Genomic DNA, 22,281 nt, shown 5'->3' on the forward strand with positions numbered 1-22,281 from the left:
ACGCCTGGCTGGACACACCTTCTGCACAACTTCTACCAGAACGACTCTGGCATCATTCAGCATTTACCTACAATGGAGAGCTGTACATATTTGGTGGCTGGAACGGTAACCAGTGCTTCAATGATGTGTGGAAATTCAGTCCAGAGACCTTCTCCTGGAAGAAGGTTGAGCCCAAGAGGAAAGGACCATGTCCAATGTATGGTATGTGCTGTTGCATTGTGGGAGATCGTATCATCCTCTTTGGAGGATACAAAGGATGGTTAGGGTCCTTTGAACAGCTCATCTCTGATGAGCTGTTCATCTTAGACTTGAGTCCTTGTCTTAAGACGTTATGCAAGCTAGAAGTTATTCAGTACGCTCTGGACCAATCAGAACTCCCACACTACATCAGGTGGGAACTGGCAGCCATGGCAACTAACGACAACAGACGACAACAACAATAACAACCGAGACCACATTCCAGACGAAGGAACAGCAGAAAGATCAAGAAATGATGGATCAACATCTCATCCCACCTGATGGTGAGCTTCACTTACTGAGATTCAAACCTCAGGAGACTCCTTCTCTCCAGACAGGCTCTCTAACCATTCAGCTAGGCATCAAACAATGACAATTGTTCCGTCCAACACAATGCGGTGGAAACACAAACCTGTGTCTGTATGTTCCAAACTGAACACGGTGGAACTCTCTTTATTGTATATGTATTTCTATGATATTTTTTTATTTAAAGGACCAAGCAGTCCTGAAAGGACTTGGTCCTTTATTGTTATTGTTAGTTTTTTTTTTCCCTTCTCCTTCTGCCAAAAAAATAATAATCGCGAAACTCGGCCTACAGAAAAAACTAAACTCTTAAAGGCGACTGTGGCTCAGGAGGTAGAGCAGGTCGTCCAATGATCCATGGGTCGGTGGTTCGAATCCCGGCTCCTCCTGTCTACATGTTGAAGTGTCCTTGGGCAAAGACATTGAACCCCAAATTGCTTCCGCCGCAATCGGTGTATGAATGTGTGTGTGAATGGGAGAATGTAATGCACAATCTATGTAAAGCGCTTTGGATAAAGGCGCTATATAAATGCACCATTTACCATTTTATCTGGTACACAGCAAGCTAAAAGGAATCAACACACCAGCACGCCAGAGACCAGAATACTGGTCTCTGGCGTTTAAACAAATAGTTAAAAATAGAACTACAAATGCATGTTGGAGATTAAACAACAGATAACAGCCAGCACCAGCAACTGTGTTTATTTAATCACATGTGAAAAATGTGGCTTACAATATGTCGGAGAAACGAGTAAAACAATAGCTGCAATAGGCTGAGACAACACAAATACAATATTAACAATGGAAAAAAGACACCTAAAAGGATTGTTCAACATTAGATGGCACATGGCATTGAAGCTCTAAAAGTATCTGGACTTCAACACAATCCCAACTGGACAGTAGGACAAAGACGTTTTAATGAAAAACAGTGGATCAAGAACCTCAACACGGATTTTCCTGGAGGTTTAAACATGCCAAAATATTATACAAGTTGTTTTGATTTTGTACCAAAACTCCACAGCCATATACATGCTAAACACAGCCAACAATCAATGGAAATCAGACTTTGAATATAGGGGACAAATTAGCACATTCCACACCAAGCTAACCTGGGACACGAAGCAAGAGTGTACAGTGGACTGAAGTCCCCTCAGTCAACCCCCGCCACTCTTAGCCCTCTCTCTCTCTCTCTCTCTCTCTCTCTCTCTCTCTCTCTCTCTCTCTCTCTCTCTCTCTCTCTCTCTCTCTCTGCCTTGCTCTCTCCCACAATGTTAATGTTAGTAAAGTTACACCTATTTTATGTAAATAACATGGTAAAATGTGCAGCATTGGGAGGTAAAGGAGAGACACTTTAATTGTGAAGGGACGACAGGATGAGGAAAGGTGTTGTTGCTAATTGTCGAGAGTAATTAATTAATTAATTAATTAAGTGTGATATTGAACAGTCAAACTATTCCTATCAATATACGGCTGTATCAACAAAATAATGATGTCATAGGTATATGAGGGGGCCTCATATTTGGTCTTGAAACGGGCCTCCAGATTCCTAAGGCCGCCCCTGCATAATGGTGCAAATAAATGGAGTCAACAGTTTCAGAGTCAAAAGGTGAAGTTCTTGGTTTGTTAAGTCATTTACAAGTATTTACATAATGTAAAAAGTATGCACAACAAATTAACAACAATTTAGCCACTACCAAGGGACATGGGTGTTGCCAAAATAGCAAAAGAAGCAGATAGGGGAACAAAAGACACACCAACTAGTTATTAGTAAACCAAAATCCTGCCTACCCAACTACTCTAACCAAAACTTTGTTCAAAATACATGTGGTGGCAAACACCCCTTACCTAGTGTGCTTAACAAGGTTCTACCTATGTGGTGCCTATAGAGGCCTCTGTCTTACCTGTCCCAAGGCAGAGCAGACTGTGGCTCAGGAGGTAGAGCAGGTCGTCCAATGATCCATGGGTCGGCGGTTCGAATCCCCGCTCCTCCTGTCTACATGTTGAAGTGTCCTTGGGCAAGACACTGAACCCCAAATTGCTCCCGATGTGCTGGTTGATACCTTGCATGGCTTCAGCCGCAATCGGTGTATGAATGGGTGAATGTAATGCACAATCTAGCTATATAAATGCACCATTTACCATTTAGCATATACTACAGAATTAGTGTACAGAAAAAGAACAATAAACTAAATTTGAGGTTTGCTCAGCTCTGAGGAGACAAAAATGAGGCTGCAGGGACAGGGCTACAAACAAACTGAAATGAGATGAACTGGTTGAGAGAGTGAGCCCAGGTGGGACTCAGCCTTTTATAGGCAGCAGGTGATGGTGATTGGACGAGTGTGGAGTCAGATAACAGGCTGATTGGCAGATGAGGCGGCTGGTGACTTCAAACCTTGCAGAGAATGAAAGAGTGGAGGGAAGGAGAGACATGGGGAGGAATACAGAGCAACCCGACACTACTATGTGGCACCTAACAATACATTTTAACCATCCAGGTATACTTGTAACTACAACAAACCATTAGGGCTGTATTTTGCGTGTCTTAAGTACCAGGTCTTATTCCCTAACTTGAGTAAACTAAAGACCTGGAGGCGTGATCAATGCTCTTTGGCCACTCAGAATAGCCAAATGGCATTGATCACGCCTCCAGGTCTTTAGTTTACTCAAGTTAGGGAATAAGACCTGGTACTTAAGACACGCAAAATACAGCCCTTAGTGTCTTAAGACACTCAAACAAATGGTGTTAATCAGAAGCGTAGCGTCCATTGGGCCACTCACTGGCCCACTCAATTGCGATCTTGCGCAGTATAGCTTCTGAAAGACGGGGGCGGAAAAAACAAGAAAAACAACAAAAGATACATTGGCAGCCGCCAGCCCCTCACCCGTGTGCATACAAATTTCTGTTAGCCAAACACAGCAAGCCGCCTTTGTTTTAAATGTCCCCCATTGGCAAAACCGGTTTCACCTATCGGACGGAGTTGCACGTCCCCGTGCTGGGTCTTACAACATACACTCTCCTCCAGGCGACCCGACCAAGGTTACAGCCCCCACTGTCTCCTGCGAGACAGTTAATAGGGAAGATGGCTGATGATATGTTGCCGACACCAAGAGGCTCCTGGCCCTATGGGGGACTGACCATAACTCCGACCTATGTGGCCGGTTCAGACTGAGGTTAGGGTTAGCGACCATATATGACTGGTTAAGACTGAGGTTAGGGTTAGCGACCTATGTGGCTGGTTAAGACTGAGGTTAGGGTTTGGGATAGTGTTAGTGATCGGTCGGACTAACGGGAGGTCGGAACAATGACACGGTATTGCGCTGTGGGCTTCCAGGCATGGCTCCTCCTTAGTCTGAGCAGAAGTACAGAATCCTCCTGTGCGTTGCGCCGCCGTTGCTGCATTCTGAACAGCACACATGTCAGCCTCGGGCACCATATGAGGCTGATTTTAAACCCTTCCTTGCAGCTTTTACTGCAGTCTGTATGGCATTTGGTTGCTCCTCCCAGAGGAAGAGGTTTGGGGCTTTGGGCTGCCAACCCTCACCACCCTATAGCTCCAGATCGTCGTATCTCCGGCTGTCCTCGGTCTCTCCAGATGTCACCGTGACCATGCACACTCTCCGTGGTCGTCACCCATGCAGTCTGTTCCTGGTTGTCACTGGTACTGCTGCCACTCCCAGAGTTTTTTCAGTTAATTAAACTTCTACTGATGCATGAACTTGGACACATCATCAGTGTTGTAAACCTGGGATCATTGGGTGTTTCTGGGTCTAGCAACAGACACCCTCCTCCAGGCGACCCGACCAAGGCTGATCAGACCCCGGCGTGTGTCCAAGTGGCATGCTACACCACAGCCCCCACTGTCTCCTGAGAGACGGAGAGACAGTCAATGGGGAAGATGGCTGTTGAGATGTTGGCGACAATAAGATGGCTCCTCCTTAGTCTGACTAGAAGTACAGAATCCTTCTGTGCGTTGTGCTGTCGTTGCCGCTGAACAGCCCACATCTCCACCTCGGACCCTCTGCACCATACGAGGCCGATTTTAAACCCTCCTTATTATTATTTTTTTTTATTTGACATTTCAGTTTTCACTTCCATGTAAATGCGCCAGAGTTAGCCATAAGCTAATTTACATCTGTAGTCCCTGAGCAGGCTTTTAAAATGGTAGTAAAACTAAACATACAATGACACATACAGTACAATGCAATGCAATACAATACAGATAAAAGAAAGACAGAGTGTATGTCAGCACAGTGCCAGCACACAACACCATGCGTTGATGCCATGTGTGCATATGTGCAAGCACCCAACACTATATCCACACAAAAACACAATACAATGCAGGTTTCACTGCACTCTGTAGCTTTTCTAGAGAGGTTACAAATTATTGAATAAAAAATACCATGCACTTACACAACACCTTTCAAATAACCAATGTTGTCTCTCTCACACACACACACACACACACACACACACACACACACACACACACACACACACACACACACACACACACACACACACACACACACACACACACAATATAGCATTAGAAGGACGTCTCCTGGCCCGGACGGTTAGCTCAACCTGGGCCAAGCCAGCCGGTCGGCGTGCCACGGGTTCGACTCCTCATCTCTCTCCCCCTTTCCTGTCTGTTCCTGTCTCTCTACTACTAGTCTAGGACCTGCCTAAGATATGAATGCACTTCATTTAGGAGAGAATATCTCAATTGTTCTTGGCTAATACGCGAACAACATGGGAACTGTGAAAATGTCTCTATCCGGGGCGAAATACCCGAAAATGACCACACCCTTTTAAAAATGACCGCTAGTTCAAACAACAGCTCTATTTTCTAAACTGTTGGAGTTACAGATTTGTTGAATATGTGACCGAGCCAGCAACCCTCCAGGTGGTCAAATCCAATATGGCCGCCAGTCCGCCACCTGAAAAAGATTTTGTCTACAACTTTTGATCCAGATGAGCTATGAATGCAAACTTGACGTCTAAATCATGTTCTTTGACAATTAGAAACATTGAATGATTTTGGAATGCTTATCTGTATGACTGGGTGTCGCTGAACCTCTATTTTACCAGAGGTGGACAGAGTACTCGACCCCAGTAAGAGTAAGAGTACAAATATGACCTATTCAGATTTACTCCACTACAAGTAAAAGTAGCTCAGTTAAAATGTTACTTGAGTAAGAGTGAAAAGGTATGTGCTATTAAATGTAGTTAAGTATTCAAGAGTAAAAGTAAATTCAGGCCTTGACTGGCCACTTGACGTACAGGGCATATACCCGGTGGGCCACCCAATGAATGGGCCGCTCCATCCATTCCTTTTAACACCAGAAAGTATCTGGTGTTAAGATGTATTTAATTATCAAAAGTAAAAGTATTAAAGACCTTTTCATTGTACAAAGAAACAAAACAGCCAGACATGTTGTCTACTTCTCTTTCCTTTCAGAATATTGCAGCTTGCAAGTACCGGTATACTTCAGCTGTTTTTGTAGCTATTTCTGAGTTTTGAGTGTCTGCTGTCCATTACACCAAAGAAACAATTGTCCTTCTACGTCATCCATTAGCTAGTTTTGTCTTCCAATTTCTCCATGTCCGGTTTCATCTGTCCTTCAGTGTCCTGGGCTGAATGAAGGTCTAACTCTCCGTTATTGATTATAATGAAGCACACCGGATGCTTAGGGTAGGGGGAAGAAAGGGAAAAAATACCATTCATTAATATGTAAGCACTTCACCATCCTATAGTCTGCCTCCAATATTTCAATTCAATTCAATTCAATTCAAAGGGCTTTATTGGCATGAGAAGAACATTGCCAAAGCAAAATGCACAATACTATTCTCACAAAGCCATTCACAGGGCCTTCATTTTTTTGCACATGGAGGGAAGTTTTTCAGTATAAAAGTGGTGGTATTAGGGCTTGTTTGTTTGTGTGAGCCTCAACTGGACCCGAAACTGGTTCCCAAACATTAAAAGTCCATAGACTTGGTTGCCACATGACATCATGTCTGAAAGCCAGACAAAACCGTCAAAGTTTACTCGAGTAAAAGTAAAATAAATTGTCTTGGAAATGTACTCGAGTAAGAGTAATAAGTATTAAACAAATCGTATACTCAAGTAAAGTACAAATCCTCAGAATCAGTACTTAAGTACAGTAGGCCTATACTTAACGTACCCGCTTAGTCCATATATGGACGCGCCATCCGTCCGTTTACCTTTTAGCATTGCTCCGGGTAGTATCGACCTCCTCCGTCACCATTTAGAAGACAGAGTCAAGTTCGAGGTAGTGGTCATTTTAAAAAGGCCGTGGTCATTTTCAGGTATTTCGCCCCGGATAGAGAATTTAATTTCAAATTAAGTGCATACATATCTTAGCCAGGTCCTCTACTATACGGTGTGGTTTGGGCCTTAGAAGAAAAAGAGAGGAGGGCATCTTCTTAAACTTACTGTAGCATATGTCATTCAACAACACGCTAAAACATTCTTAGCATTTGTTGATTTATAAGCAAACAGTACAACAGTATTTTTTGTCCAGACAGACAGACAGACTTTCAGTTAGACAAACAGTAGCCTCGGTATACCCATGGCTTTTATTTTCGTTCGCAATGCCGCTAGACAAACAGTGACTACTCTAAAGAATGGTGTGTGCGTGCGCCGTGCGTGCGTGCGTGTGTGGGATGTGTGCAGCGTATACACGCATCTCCCTGGGAGGATAGCAGTATTCCTCCACATCACTTCCACTTCATTACTCCATGAGCGACCATACATTATTCAGCCCCTCAATCCTCAGTCCGCAGGGAGCGATACAGCCTTTTACACACACTTTAACCTGGCCTATACCTCTTACACTTATCCTCCCATCTAGCCACCTATCTGTTTTCTGCTCCGACCAACTCCTGCTCTACTGTGACCTCTCCATCACTATAAGCCCTCAGGCTCACCTCTTCCCTCCATCATCACTCGCACGCTGTTGACACCAGTGGTGGTGGTCTCTCTCTCTCTCTCTCTCTCTCTCTCTCTCTCTCTCTCTCTCTCTCTCTCTCTCCTTAAATTCATTCTACTGTATATGCCATCAAAATGTGAAATGCCGTATCAAAAGAAAAAGTGTGACTCCACTCCATAGCCCATATCCTCCTTCAAAATCAATCAATCAATCAATCAATCAATCAATCAATCAATCAAAGCATGCACGTTTTAAGGGTGACAGGTTGGGAATTTTAAAATATGGTCTCCCTACAGTACTTGCAAGTCATTATTTGCAAACCAATAAATCTGCCCCAGACAGCTTGAGAATGTAAAAGGATAGCAATTGCCATTGTGACATTTTAACTGTATACAAAGATAATGATGACACACGCACACGCACGCACGCACACACACACACACACACACACACACACACACACACCCACCCTCTCTCTCTCTCTCTCTCTCTCTCTCTCTGTCTCTCTTTCCATTGCAACTTTCAATTATCTCTCAATCACTTAACTTTCCCTAAAATGTTCTCTTACGCCACTTTTGATTTCGTTTTTTTGCTTTGACTCCTTTTGTCATTTCCTTCGACTACACAAAGTTAACGAAAAACAAAAACGAAAAAAACATTTGTGATTGTTTGTTTGTTTGTTTGTTTCTCTAATTCCTCAACTAGGAAATAACGCATTTGTAATGAATCCAAATGAGCATCAGATGTAATTGAAGAGCTGTTCTGTCAGGCCGGGACCGCTTTGTATTCTCATATCAGAGGAACTCTCCGTCTCTCCCCCACAGTGTTCAGTGGAGGATGAGAGCGCCACTGTCCCTAGGACTCCGGCGCCCTCCTCTGGGCATGTTAGGGTGTTACATTGTGAAAAGACAGCTTCGTGCGTGCGCGTGGTTTAGAGTTTATGTTTCGTCGGCGCGACGGTGTCCCACGCTGAAAACTATACTAGATCGCTCGTCTATTTTCGAGGCGTGACACCGGCATCCGGCGTCGTGGTTATTTTATGGACCATGGTGGGAAACACACATCTAATTTTGTGGCTTGCTAAAAAAAAAATTAGGTCGTCATCCTTGCTGTGAATGGAGTTAATTGCATACATTTGTATCCAGGCCAGGACAACAAAATGTATGTCCCACCCCTAAGCCCTAATAATTCTGCATAATTATTATTCCTGCATGTGCACATAAACAATAAGATATGATTCCAGTCAATACACCAAATGTGCACCTTCTGTGTGAGTACAAGTTACAAGCATGCATATTGCATAACATATATTTCGATATGAAAATGTACTGCTCAACTAGGAAACATTTGCTGCTCTGTGACAGAATATATAGGCCTATACTAAATCTTTTTTTTATATGAACCAATCTGTATGGTAGTTAAAGGTGCAGTAAGTGATTTTATAAGTGTTAACTAGTAGCTCTATATTCTGATAGTATAGACTGGAGTGTACTGACACTCCAGTCTGCAATGATTATAGCAATGATTTGAAAACATTCGCTCTGAAAGAATATAAAAGAAAATGTGTTTAGGTTTCAACTAACATCCAATCAGGACAGAGAACTCGATCGCACAGCATATATGACTGCAGGATAAACAAAAGACGGTGGAAGTAATGAATGACACAAAGAAATTAGCAGGTACATTTGAAAGAGCTGGAGAGACGGAGAGACCCCTGTTAACTGGTCTTCAACAGGGGCCCCAGACCCCCTGGGGCCCCTACTCAGAAATACTGCAGGAGGGCCTGCACCAAATCTTTGTGTGATAGATAGCCTATACCAGAGGTGGGCAACTTTGACGATGGCCATGGCCAATATATTTCCACACAAGTTCACTCCATAGTGCATATTGATGTCATAGCAAAAATAGCCGATCTACAAGCTCAAAACGCTTTGCAGTTGTAGATCGGCTATTTTTTCTATATTTGAATTGAAAACCTGAAAAGTAACCTTTTTATTGAATTTTAAATGCATTTAGTTAGTTATGTTAACTTTATGAACTGTTAACATAACTACATTGCATGGACACAAAAAGACAATAACATTTTAATACTAGTCATTAAGTACTATAGTCATTTAATACTAGTCATGAAGTAATTAAAGCGGGGTTGGAATTGTGCAGCTGAAATCAATACTATATCAGTATTCTGATATTAACATGCGGGCCGCATTAAGTGAAGGTGGGGGCCGCATGTGGCCCCCGGGCTGCAGGTTGCCCACCCCTGGCCTATACTTGTGCCCGAGTGCGTGATTCCCTGCATGCATAGGAGAAAGTATCCTTTCCTGTAACGCATATTTTCTCATTTAACGTAATTAATTGAATCTAATCAATTTCTCTCCTGTCAAACCACAGTTGCTCTCCACCCTGCTCTCATTCAATACAAAAATATGCATGTCACTCCCAACAGAATATGTGAACTTGCTAGGTTCTGTTGATTTGCTTAATCGGTCAAAGGTCTTGGGTCTTATTATACCGGTAGTTTAGTTTTAACTATACTAATGATTATCATCCATAATGTGTAAAGTATGTACAGCCATTGTAAGGGTAGTAGATAGTAAGGGTCCAGGGACCTATAACATGATACTGTCCCGTTATTTTCCTCTTCTTCCAAAATCCTGCTTAGCATTTTAATAAAATGATAGGGTCACATATTGTATTTGTTTGTGTTTACTCCATATTGTCGGTGCGTATAGCCTGGCCCCCAGTGGAAGGCCCCACGATCCTTGCTGCGTATATAGGCCCAACGACCGTCCCCAAGCACACATCAGAGGTCTCTCTCTCACTGTGCGAGTTCATCTGCGCGTCAAGTGACTGAAACGGTGACACCGCGGCGTGGATGACAGAGTCACACGTGGATAGCAGGACATTAAGTGCTTCTTCTTGTGGATCGTTGACGTTCCCCGGAGAGCGCGCTGGGGTAATCATTTCCTCAGATTGCTCCTGTGGGGAATGAGGCTGTAGGTATTCTGTGTCCTCTCCAATCACGTCGCTGATGGAGAGCCGCATAAGCATCTGTGACAGTGGGAAGGAAACCAGATCCCCAGCCGTGCGGGCGGGCGTGCCGTGCCGTGCGTGCATATGCGCGTGCACGTGTCCCTCTCAGATAAACACTTGGCAGGGCCCCCTACCCCCATGGGGGTGTGTGTGTGTGTGTGTGTGTGTGTGTGTGTATGTGTGTGCGTGTGTGTGTGTGTGCATACACACAAGCACACACACACATTTACACAGTTGTGCACACACACAATTTATCAGATGTGAGAGAGGTTTGCAAGCTGGACAGGGTTAATATACTCCATTAAGCTCTATTACCCTAAATGATTCGGGCAGATGAATGAAGACTCGCATTACTACTCGGTGTGTGTGTGTGTGTGTGTGTGTGTGTGTGTGTGTGTGTGTGTGTGTGTGTGTGTGTGTGTGTGTGTGTGTGTGTGTGTGTGTGTGTGTGTGTTTAATTGATCCATGAGCCATTCATCATTATCTTTGTATACAGTTAAAATGTCACAATGGCAATTGCTATATCCTTTTTATATAAATGCTCAAGCTGGCTTCATGGGGCAGCTTCATTGGTTTTCAAATAATGATAATAAGATAATAAGTACTGCAGGGCGACCATATTTTCAAAACCTGTCGGCCGGGATCCCCTTTTGGTGTTTTAAGCATTATGTTATACTTTAGCTATTGAAAAATAGCAGATCTACAAGCTCATAGCGCGGCACCGAATATCTTTGAATACCGGTATATATATTCTTTCAGAGCGAACGTTTTAACTCAAATCTTTGCTTCTGAGGGGTTCCTGGAATTACATATTTTCAGATGGGGGTCGGTGGCCAATTACATAAGGGGTCCTTGACATGAAATATTGAGCACCACTGAAGATACAGAAACATGGGTATTTCAGAAAACTGTCAGAATTTTAAGGACATCTTTTAATTTTCGACGTCAGGCCTAAATGGGTTAAAACGCACTGCACTGTGCAGTTGTGCACATACAGTAAAGTATGCACACTGTCCATTAGGTGTTTGCATCGGGATAGGAGACAATTATTTTTTTGCACTTAGTAGCCTACGACGTCTATTGAGTTGACTGCACCTTTCGTGCAATACCATGAACGGCGTTTAGAAATATTAATAAAATTAGTGGGACATGACATTAAAAACAACAATTTAAGCGCTGACAGCAAGTATATTCTTATTATTATTATATACCGGGAGGAACATTCTACAAAAGAATAACACTTCTACATCTATTCGCAATGTGAGCTTATAGAGCTGCTATTTTCTGCAGAGAGATTTGGTGTAGAGGGGGGAAAAAAGGGGCAGAGCCTGGTATAAACCCCTCGAAGACCCCGGTTAAAGAAGTGGTTAAATACGGTGAAAACTTGGTAAAATACATTTGGTAGTGAAAAACTTGGTAAAAAACATTTGGTAGTGAAAAACTGTTCCACAGATATTTGTCTGGACTCTGGTTTCACACACATCTTGAAACCGGGACGATCCTGTACAAACCATAAAGTACTGCAATATCGTTGCAGAAACCTTGTATGTAGATATTAAAAAAGATATGTTTTTCATAAATGAATGCATAACTTCATTATGCGATAGTGTCACACAAAAGTTGTGAAGATAGCAGATCTACAAGCTCATGATGACGTGTTGTGAGATTGTAGATCGGCTATGTTCACTCTTTTTAAATATTTTTTAAAGGAATGAAAAGGGATCGGTATTGGACATATATACGTAGTCCCAATCAAAAAGTGGCTTCGACGAAGGCAACCACCTGCAACGTGCTCCACATACGTTTCACAAACTCCATACTCTAACAGAAATCACCAGAGAGAGGCAAAGTAAAATAAATAAATAAAAAAGACTAAAAAAACACTGTTGTGCTTCGCTGATCTGTGAACAAAGACTTGCAGAGTCCTCGAGTCCCCTTCTGAGACTCTCCCAGTGGCAGGCTAAGCTAAGATGCTACGACAGTGAATATGAGCACCGACTCAAAATGGCTGAAAGGAGGCAGTGATGCGAACACTCAACCATGAACTCTCTTCTCCTAATCTGCTCCTTATATACATTCTTCTCCGAGATTATTGTCGTGAATAGCCAGCGAACAAGAGGAGAGACTTATCGCTCCCTGTGCTTTCATAGTATTTGTCGTGTTGTATCTCCCCCTGTATATTAAATTTGTCTACTTTGAGGCTCGGACAATGTTTCCTATTTGTCTGCGTGGTACTCGCAGCTGCAAAACGACAATCAACGGAGGCCAAGGAGCAGCTCTTGGTAAACTTGCCATTGTTGTGTTTGTTGAATTACCCATGAGTTTTGATACCTCGCTTTTGTACAGAATGGTCTAATACCACTAATCCCTATGAAAGAACAGTCAATGGTGTAAATTCCTCCTATGATATCTTGGGTAGGCCAAACATTTGCTCACTTACGTATACATTGGGTTACGGAAAATTATTCTTTTGACAACATTACAACAACAGCTTTAACCCAACGCCCCGCTTATCCTGCAATGACACGTATTAGTTTCATTGCGGTGGGAGGTACATTTACATTTCAAATTACATCTCAGCATGAGGAATGTGTATATGCATGCACAATGCACACACACACACACACACACACACTGTCACACTCACACACACACACACTGCACGTCTTTAGAATCCGTTGAGATGTTAGCTAGCTCTAATTGCAGATATACAGGCAACATACTGTAAGTTATAGCCAAATGAAAATAACAACTTCACGTTTCATGTATCCAGAGTTTGATTTTATAGAAAGGTTTGTAATGTTTCTGCTGGCCAGCTGCTTTTTCTTAGACCTTGGTATGTCAAGCGCTCCATAACCACATAAAGCCCACAACATGGCGATGTGCTACAGTACACATTGTGAACTTGTAGATATTTTTTTAAATGTTTGAAATTTTTCTGATAATGTTCACATATAATGGCCATGCCCAAAAATAGGGACACTGGGGTTAAAGTGGCTATAAGCCTTTTTGGCAATCAAACACTGGGCCTCTCTGACCCCCTCTTTCTCTCTCCACACACACCTCTCTCTCTCTCTCCTCCTTTTCTCCTCTGATGGGCCTTTTCAACGTCTCCACCCTGGCCTTCTCTTTCTCCTCTCCTCTCCTGGCCTTGTCTTTCTCCCCTCTCTTTCTCCTCTCCTCTCCTAGGCCATGTCCTTCTATCTGCTCTGGCCCTCTCAGCGGGGCTATAGAGCCCTAACTTGTCTACATTTACCCCCCGTGTTGACTGGCCAATGGGGCGAGCGCTCCAAGAGCCCCTCCTCGGGGAGGGGACACCTCCTATTCTCCGTTAAGTCAGCCCACGCTCTCTGTTTTCACGACCTTTCACCCCCAGGCCATGGCAACAGTGGCAGGAATGTCAGCGGTGATTGGCAGGATAAAGAGGATGGCCCCTCTCTCTTCCACAAGCGGATTTGAGACACTTTGAGGAGGAACAATGGCGGATTTGGGCCTGATTGGATCACTGATGGGCTGATGACTGTCAAAAGAGCATCGTCGTCTTTACATAAGCCTGATTATCTCTGCATGGAGGAGGAGAAGAGAAAGGGGATGTGGCCATAGGGGGGAGTGGTGGGGAATTACCCCCCCCCCCCCCCCCCCCCTCCCACGGGGTGCCTGTGAAGGGGATAGGTCCACACACGAGGCCCAGGCTGTGGGGCCTAGACCTCTCTCATCCACTGGGGGCCTTTAACAAATCTATTCAGGCGACCAGGGGACACACCTCATGCATGTGGCTAACACAGGAGGACAGAGGATGAAGGTGGGAGTGTGTGTGTGTGCGTGCGTGTGGGTTGGTTGGGGGGGGGGGGGGCATGACGGCACATGTAGGCAATCATTGTCCACATTTTAACCATTGAGAGAGAGAGGGAGTGGGAGAGTGACTGAGTGAGAGAAAAGAGCAGTGGGACGGGGAAATCAAAGACAAATCCCTCACATAATCTGGCTCTTTAATAGGGATTAGAACTCACCAAAGAGCCTATATCAGAATACCAAAGCACAAATGAGGGTTCTACTCAAGCCGAGAGCTTGGACTGGAGGATACAACTTTAAAAAGAAAACTATACTCGAGAATGAAGGATATTTTATCGAACTTCTCCGTTTCAACGGGAGCTTTTTGGGTGACTTTCCAAAACTTGCCCATTACAAAGTGTCCAGTTTAACTTTCAAGATGATTTTTTTTCTCGTTGCCTCGGGCCAGAAAAAGAAACGTGGCTCAGATTGCTCAGAGTCCAAAGAGGTGGAAATTGTTTGTACTCTCCATCGGTATAGCAAACAATTTCAGAAACAACCGATGAAACGGCCAGTTATTTTGAGAAACATCCCGCTAAGATCATTGATGTGGTACTCTGAAAGAATGGTGTATTGTTCGGGATACTTGGAAGGATGAAAGTGTGTTTGGCCAGAACTGTAGTGTAGAAACACTATACTGTGTAGGACAGAAAGTGGCTGATAACTCCTCTCTCTCTCTCTCTGCAGTCCCAATGGCAGTCTGTCACAGTTGGCAGAGACAGTGAAAATGGCCTCAAGTGCCTGGCTCTGATTCCTTCAGCGCTCACATCAATGACAGTTCTCTCTCTCTCTCTCTCTGTCTCCCTCTCTCACACGTGCACTTGTGCACGCACGTGCACGCATGCACACACGCACACAAATGGGTGGATGGTGGCAGGGCAGCACATTTCATTTGGAAAGAGGATGGAAACGTATAAGCAGTTGAACCTGTTATTATGAGCAATGATTCTGACACTCACCCGCTGTCCTTTCTGGGAAAGGACATGACAGACAGTAGGCCTATCTTAAAAAAACAAATACTGAAGGACACATCCCCTTTCCTCAAATTCCATTCCTCTAGTAAATCATTATGTCCAGTTGTTGAACCCCAGTTTATAGCCAAACTTTTTTTTCCTTCCATTCTTTCTTTTTTTTTACACAGAAAGGTGGCAGCATTGAGTCGCGTTTTCACATCGAATACAAAACTTTGTTCCTCTCATGCTCTCGCCAACTCCATGGGAGCCTGCGGGTAGATATATTATATAGGCCCACTGACTGCTATGCTATGAGCTTCTTTTTTTCTACACACATCTAGTTTCAATAGCACTCTCTCGACTCCCTCCCTCGCTCTTCGCTGTCTCGCGGCCTGTGAAGGTAAGAATGGCCGCGACCTCTTCTTCTCATCGAGCCTATACTCCCCCCACTCTACCCCCCGTGCCGCCGCACCCCTAGGCTACCGGCTGCTGGCCTTTTCTGCCGCCGTCAGATCCATATTTCTGAGGTGGTGGTGGTGGTGATAATGATGGCAGCGAGGGGGCTAATCCAACATTAAAGCCAGAGAAAGCCAGGCTATGAGGCACACACAAGCACCAAGTTCACAAGGTTTGCCGAAAACCGTGGGCTGGAAATCTTCAATTTCAGCTTCCGCAGCGCTTGCAGTAAGTTGAGAGCCAGTGGTGTAAAAGTGTAACGTCGACGTCATCATTCACACACATTTTTGGCCAGAAAGCACATTTCATTTGGGTGCGATGTTTCTTGCAAAAAAAAGACGCCATCGTTGTATGGCCGGCGGTGAGGATATTGTTGAAGTTGAACAGGTGTGCAATTTTCTCCCATTTGCAAAAATCAGATTGTAGCCTATGGCCTAACTCTAATTAGATTTGTTTTAATGACGCGACAGAAATAAATTAGATACAGGGGAAAGAATCTTTAAAAATAAATGACTATGATCACATTTATTTATTTTGCCAAAAAATATATCATTTTAAAGACAAGTTGTATCCTGTTATTTACAATTTTCGATATGTCTCCATTCACAATAAAAAGGAGGAAAAACAGACATAACATAGAAGAAAGATATACAAGCAATTTCTTTTTTTTGACCAGAAACATCTCTTTCGCATGGAGGATAGGCTAAAGCAGTAATAAGCTATGACAGCTTTCTCCTGTCGAAAAAAATATCCTTCATTAAATTGTTCTTCGTTTAATAGAATTGTTCATTTAAAGGAATTTAATTCCCCGTCTCATAACGTTGTTGTCAGAACTCGCTGTTGTGCGGCTGCTCCGTGGTGAGGTCTAGATTTGATAAAAGGAAAGAAAAAGAAAAAGAAAAAAAAAGACACACGTCAGCGAAATTAAATGAGTTTTTGACACCAAAATAATCAGGCCTTATAGTATACTTCCCTCAAATGACACACTACTGGTTCTCAATCTCCACCTATATCATATTCCTCAGCATGTGTGCGTTTACCGAGGGGGGGGGGGGGGCGTGAATAAATTGTGGGTGGATTATTTAAATGACACGGTTGGCAATAGATAAGTCACTGTTGCGCCCCCGTAGGACATATTAGCCTGTGCCCAGCCAGGCGTTAAAGTGGTGATTCAATCACTTCACATGATTTATGAGCGGAGGTCCCCGCGAAGCACTGAGGTGGAACACTATTTACCTCGGCGTCAAGGTTCATTTAGCCGCAGCTTAACACAACTAAATAAAATGATAAAACACCAGTGGTTGATATAATGCCATAATAATAATAATAATAATGCCATATTAACTTTAGAGCCATCTCCATACCTGTCAGCAATCAGCCGAAACGATGATTTGGGGGAATCCGGCCTGTGGTCGCTTTCTTCATCTATATAGAGAAACAATTAAGGGTAGTAAATTCATTTATCAATGCCTATATGTTATTTCAATCGTCATCATCAAACTTAAAACAGACATGGATACTTGCAGCAGAGCTTAATTTGCGTCAAGCATTAAGTATCATTAAGCTTGGGCTATATAGACCTTGCCATGCGAGGATGTCGCTTGCCAATAACAGCAAAGAAGAAGCTTGTGATATAGTTCCTTTTGACAAGCGATGCCGTCGTCATAACGGAGTATATTAATTCGTCTCGTTTTAACTTGTCCATTCATTACCGTCTCGCTTTGGACTGCAGCTCCCCGACGACTCCTCGTCGCTCTCGTCCTCCGTGCCCGAGGCTCCGGGCCCGGTCACATGCACCAGCCGCGCCCCCGGCGAGTGGCCGTGGTGGAGAGGCAGGTGGCCGGCCGGGTTGTTGTTGTTGTGATGATGGTGGTGGTGGTGATGGTGGCCTCCGAGGAGCGACCGCATGTTCAAAAGCGAGTTGGCGTTGAGAAAAGCAGCGCTGGTCCAGTTGTGCAGTTTGCCAATCTGGCACGTGTATATCCCGTGATGCGCCGCGGGGAGCAAGGCCGGGTGGGCGCTAGGGTTCAACGCCGGGCTGTGGGGAGAAGGGTGCCCCGCGGACGGCGCTCTGATGTGCGTGGTGGTGCTGCCGCTGTCGGGGCTCGTGGCCGTCTCGGCCAGGGACCAGATTTTGGGCTTGGCCTGCGCCGGTCTACTCTGGCACGTCTCGTGTCTACCGGGGGAGTTATCCACGGCGAGTTTCCCCGTGCTGGCGGGTGTCTTTATGAGAGAGATGGGCTCCTCGCTGACTCCACCAGACAGTGTTCTGTGGCCCTCCGGGGTCTTATTGGAGGACTCTTGGTGGCCCGTGAGGCCCTCCTCCCCCGCCTTGTTGCCGGAGCACGGCTCCGTGCCCCCCACGGGGGTCACGCGGTCTGCAGACTCGTCCGCGGCGGGCCTCTCCGGGTCGACCGTCTCCAGGTCGATCTCCTCGTCCTCGTCGTCGTCGCTCTTGCCGTGCTCCTCGTCCTCGTTGTCCGAGCTGAAGATGCGCCCGTCGCGGTCCTCGGCGCTGCGACCCCACGTCACCTTGTTCTCCTTCTTCAGGCGCCGGCGCGCGTTGGCGAACCACGTGGACACCTGACGAGACGAGACGAGACGAGGGGCTTGGTGAGCATTAATATGCATTAGGGCCACCACACTAAAGCAATAAACACTTTATTATTCTTTATATAATAGATAAACTTTTTTTGTGATAAATCCTGTGACCAGTGTGACGTCATGTGCAATACATCATCATCGTCATACTGTAGGCCTGGCCTAGGCCTACTTACTTACTTTCCCCAAAATTGCTAATTGTATAATAGTTGTTTTCGGTTTTTTTTTTTAAATAATGAATTAATGAAATGAACAGGCAAGCTGTCACTGTCACATTTACTGTCACATTAAATGGCAAAACCGTCACTTTGTGACACACACACACACACACACACACACACACACACACACACACACACACACACACACACACACACACACACGCGCACACACACACACACACACACACACACACACACACACACACGCACACACACACCTGTGTGAGTGTCATCTTGGTGATGATGGCCAGCATGATCTTCTCCCCCTTGGTGGGGTAGGGGTTCTTCTGGTGCTCCTGCAGCCAGGCCTTCAGCGTGGACGTGGTCTCCCGCGTGGCCGTCTTGGCGCGGGACGGGTCTCCGTACGGATACTGGCCGTACGGATAGAAGCCCTGCGTGGCGTGCACGGGCAGGGCGGGGTGGCCTCCCGGGCCGTCTTTCAGGTCATATTGGGAGCCCTATAGATCGGTGACAACCAATTTTTTTTAATGAATTGAACAAGGTGGACCCTCTTGTAAACAAGTGTGATGCTTTATTGGGTCGTCCACTCACAGTTAACAGTCTTTGAAATGTATACTGTGATCCTGCAAACTATAAATATTTCAATCAATCAATTATATAGACTGCATGGCCTTCAAACTTTAGAGTTCACGTGTACAGTGTTTTCTTTCCCTTTTTTTAGGCATCTGACATTCATTAATCCAATCTGGCTTTCTGGAAGGCCCTTCGGTCGTGACATGTTGATGCATAATCTCGGCATAGAACAAAACAATAATAAAAGCAACCTTTATATCTCCAAACGAAATTGTTCTGACCAGTTTTGTCTTGTTTATAACATCATGCCAAATATGGGACGTTTTCATAGATATAGGCTATAGTCCTATATTATATAATAACCTTATGTACACCTGTGGAAGAAAATCTTATATTTCCTTCAGGAAATTTAGAATCAACAGTTTATTTAAAAAGGGAGTCTATTAAGATAAAGCATATACATAATTTAGACAGTGTGAAGTCGATCATTTAAATATGAATTGAAAACAACCAAAATTGTGCCCTATAAAAGGAGGAGGCATGCTTGTTTATCATTTTAATTAACTTGAATTCTTAAATGTTATTTTTAATAATTTGATGTACGTCATAAATAATTAATATGCGCCTTCATTATAGGCTATACCCAAAAACTTTAGCCAAGGCCTACAGCTGACATAAAATACAATAAAAATACTTTTGGACAAAGAAGGGGGAAAACATACAAATAAAGCTTCTGTGCAAGGGGGGGGGGGGGGGGGGGGGGGGGTGGAGGTGCACGTAAAAAGAAGCACCTGCTTCAACCCTTGGACGAACTGTTCATTCTTCCTTACCATTTGTGATATAAGGGCGAGGTCTGCGGCTCCGCCGTACGGCAGAAAGGCACTGTAGTTGTGAGCAGCTGTCCAAGGATTCCCATACATTCCCAACATGGAACCGACCGCGGCGGCCGCGACCGAGGAGTTCAGGCCGCTCTCGGCGGCTCCTTCGCGGGCGGCGGCGGCGGAGCCCGGCCGCTCGCCTCCTCCGTATACATCCTGCGCGGCGGCACTCAGGAACTGGGGATACCCCAGCTGAGAGAAAGACATGTCCAGGGGAAAATAACGCGTAAATCTCTCTCCCCCCTTTTCTTCACACGTGAAGCCACAAGGGAGCGAAAACAAAACAAAAGAAAATAGGAATTCCCAGCGAGGAGACGGATGTCTAAATCACCGCAATCGGTTCTGTCAAGCTCAACTTCCACCGCACGTATAGAAGTCCCTCCCGAAGTGGATGACTTTGGCACTTGAGCGCAAGCACTGATGGCTTCTTTCTACCCGCAGGATTCCTCTCTCAATGTGGAGCTGACTGAATGATTGGCAGCCCTACTTAAGCTGCAAGCTCCTCCTATGCCCGGGGCAGGCGATTAGTGCATTGGTTAGGTCGTGTGTGTGTGTGTGTGTGTGTGTGCATGTGTGTGTGTGTGTGTGTGTGTGACTGTGTGTGTGTGCGCGCGCGCGTGCGTGTGTGAGAGAACTGTTAGAGAGTTTCCGTTCGTGGTCAATATTGTATGACTTCGTTCAGCAGACGCACCGCCTATAGTCACCTACCATATGATGATTATTATTGGCACATTTAGCTTTTTGATAGCGCTGTTCTGTGTTTAGGGAGGGGGGGGGGGGGGGTAGGCTATACTCGCACATGAAATTGTGGGCTATTCTTGCATGCCTTTTAATAAAGAAGAATAAAAAAAAAAGAGCGACGTGGAATTGCACGTTCATATATAGACCTTTAGACCATTGTGATGTTTATAAATATAATGCGAAGCACTTTGTCCCTGTGAGATAGAGGATATGGGGACAGAGTGGTCGGCAGATGGGCCGGGAGGCATCGATATGTGATCGGCCAGATATACGCGCGGAATGTCGGTGATATATCGACGGAAGTCAGCAGAGCATATTTTTAGATCAACGATAACGGAGAAAAGAGAGGGAGAGATTGGCGTGGATAAGAGTTACTATATCAAGAGGACACAAAATCTGTCGAGTGGGAAATGACAGATGCAGGGTTTTATATTAGGCTATATGAGAGAGAGTCTAGACCAGTGTATTGAATGTTTACTTTAAGTTTTGGATGATGTTTGATCTTGATTCTTGAAAACAATTACAGCCTATAGCAAATGTTGCATAATGAATGCATTCAAAGCTATATGATTTCATTTTAGAGAGAACATGATGCACATTATGAACAATATACATTTGCAGTCATGCATGCAGGTGCCCTGTATGACTGCAAATGTAACTAATATTGTTAAATTCTTCAATATTATTATTATTATTATTCATTTTCTTAAACCCACTATAACATCAGCCGACAGACATGGTTGCGTTGATCTCGGGGTATACCCAGGCTATACAGATTGGTGATTTTAATTATTGAAGCTCGGCTATCAAAACTGCACCTTTCATTTAACATATTCTTTTGAAAACAAACACACAGCTCACACACACACGCAGTCGCACACGCACGCACACACGCACGCACACGCACACAAACACACACACACACACACACACACACACACACACACACACACACACACACACACACACACACACACACACACACACACACACACACACACACACACACAGAGAGAGAGAGAGTGCTAATGAGGTTGAGCACTGGCGGTGCCCTGCGCGGTGGCCCTGTGGCCCCCCTGGGCTCCATCAGAGGTGAGCTGTGTAATTACTCCATCCCATAAATACAGATTCATCATTTCACGCTGGAGCGCCTGATGAGCTGAGCTGGCTACATGAGAGAGGGAGAGAGAGAGAGAGAGAGAGAGAGAGAGAGAGAGAGAGAGAGAGAGAGGGAGAGGGTAAGAGAGAGAGAGGGAGAGAGGGAGAGGGAGAGAGAGAGAGGGGGGGAGAGAGAGAGGGGGGGGGAGGGAGGGAGAAAAAATAGAGAGAGGGAGGGAGACAAATAATAAGAGTGAGAGAGAGAGAGAGAGAGAGAGAGAGAGAGAGAGAGAGAGCGAGAGGGGAAATTGAGGAATGGCAGTAAGATCTAATGATTTAATTACAGTGCTTAAAGCTGTCTCTGGATAAACGATACCCCCTCCCCTCCCCGGTTCTCAGGACCACCGCTCTCTCTCTCTCTCTCTCTCTCCTCCCTCCTCA

The 22,281-nt window shown here is 44.7% G+C and overlaps 1 protein-coding gene across 1 annotated transcript; it reads right to left on the reverse strand.

Moving 5' to 3' along the window:
- Positions 1-16,347: 16,347 nt before the first annotated feature.
- irx1b (iroquois homeobox 1b) lies at positions 16,348-20,444 on the reverse strand. The gene is made up of 5 exons (XM_083773525.1): positions 19,954-20,444; positions 18,808-19,047; positions 17,480-18,350; positions 17,132-17,192; positions 16,348-16,632 (listed from the first exon to the last, which is right to left on the reverse strand). Exons 1-5 carry the CDS (start codon positions 20,206-20,208, stop codon positions 16,581-16,583), a joined length of 1,479 nt encoding a protein of 492 aa, XP_083629651.1. The 5' UTR covers positions 20,209-20,444; the 3' UTR covers positions 16,348-16,580.
- Positions 20,445-22,281: the final 1,837 nt, after the last annotated feature.

The sequence above is a fragment of the Protomyctophum parallelum genome (genome assembly GCF_964188405.1).
Source record: "Protomyctophum parallelum genome assembly, chromosome: 1".
NCBI lineage: Eukaryota > Metazoa > Chordata > Actinopteri > Myctophiformes > Myctophidae > Protomyctophum > Protomyctophum parallelum.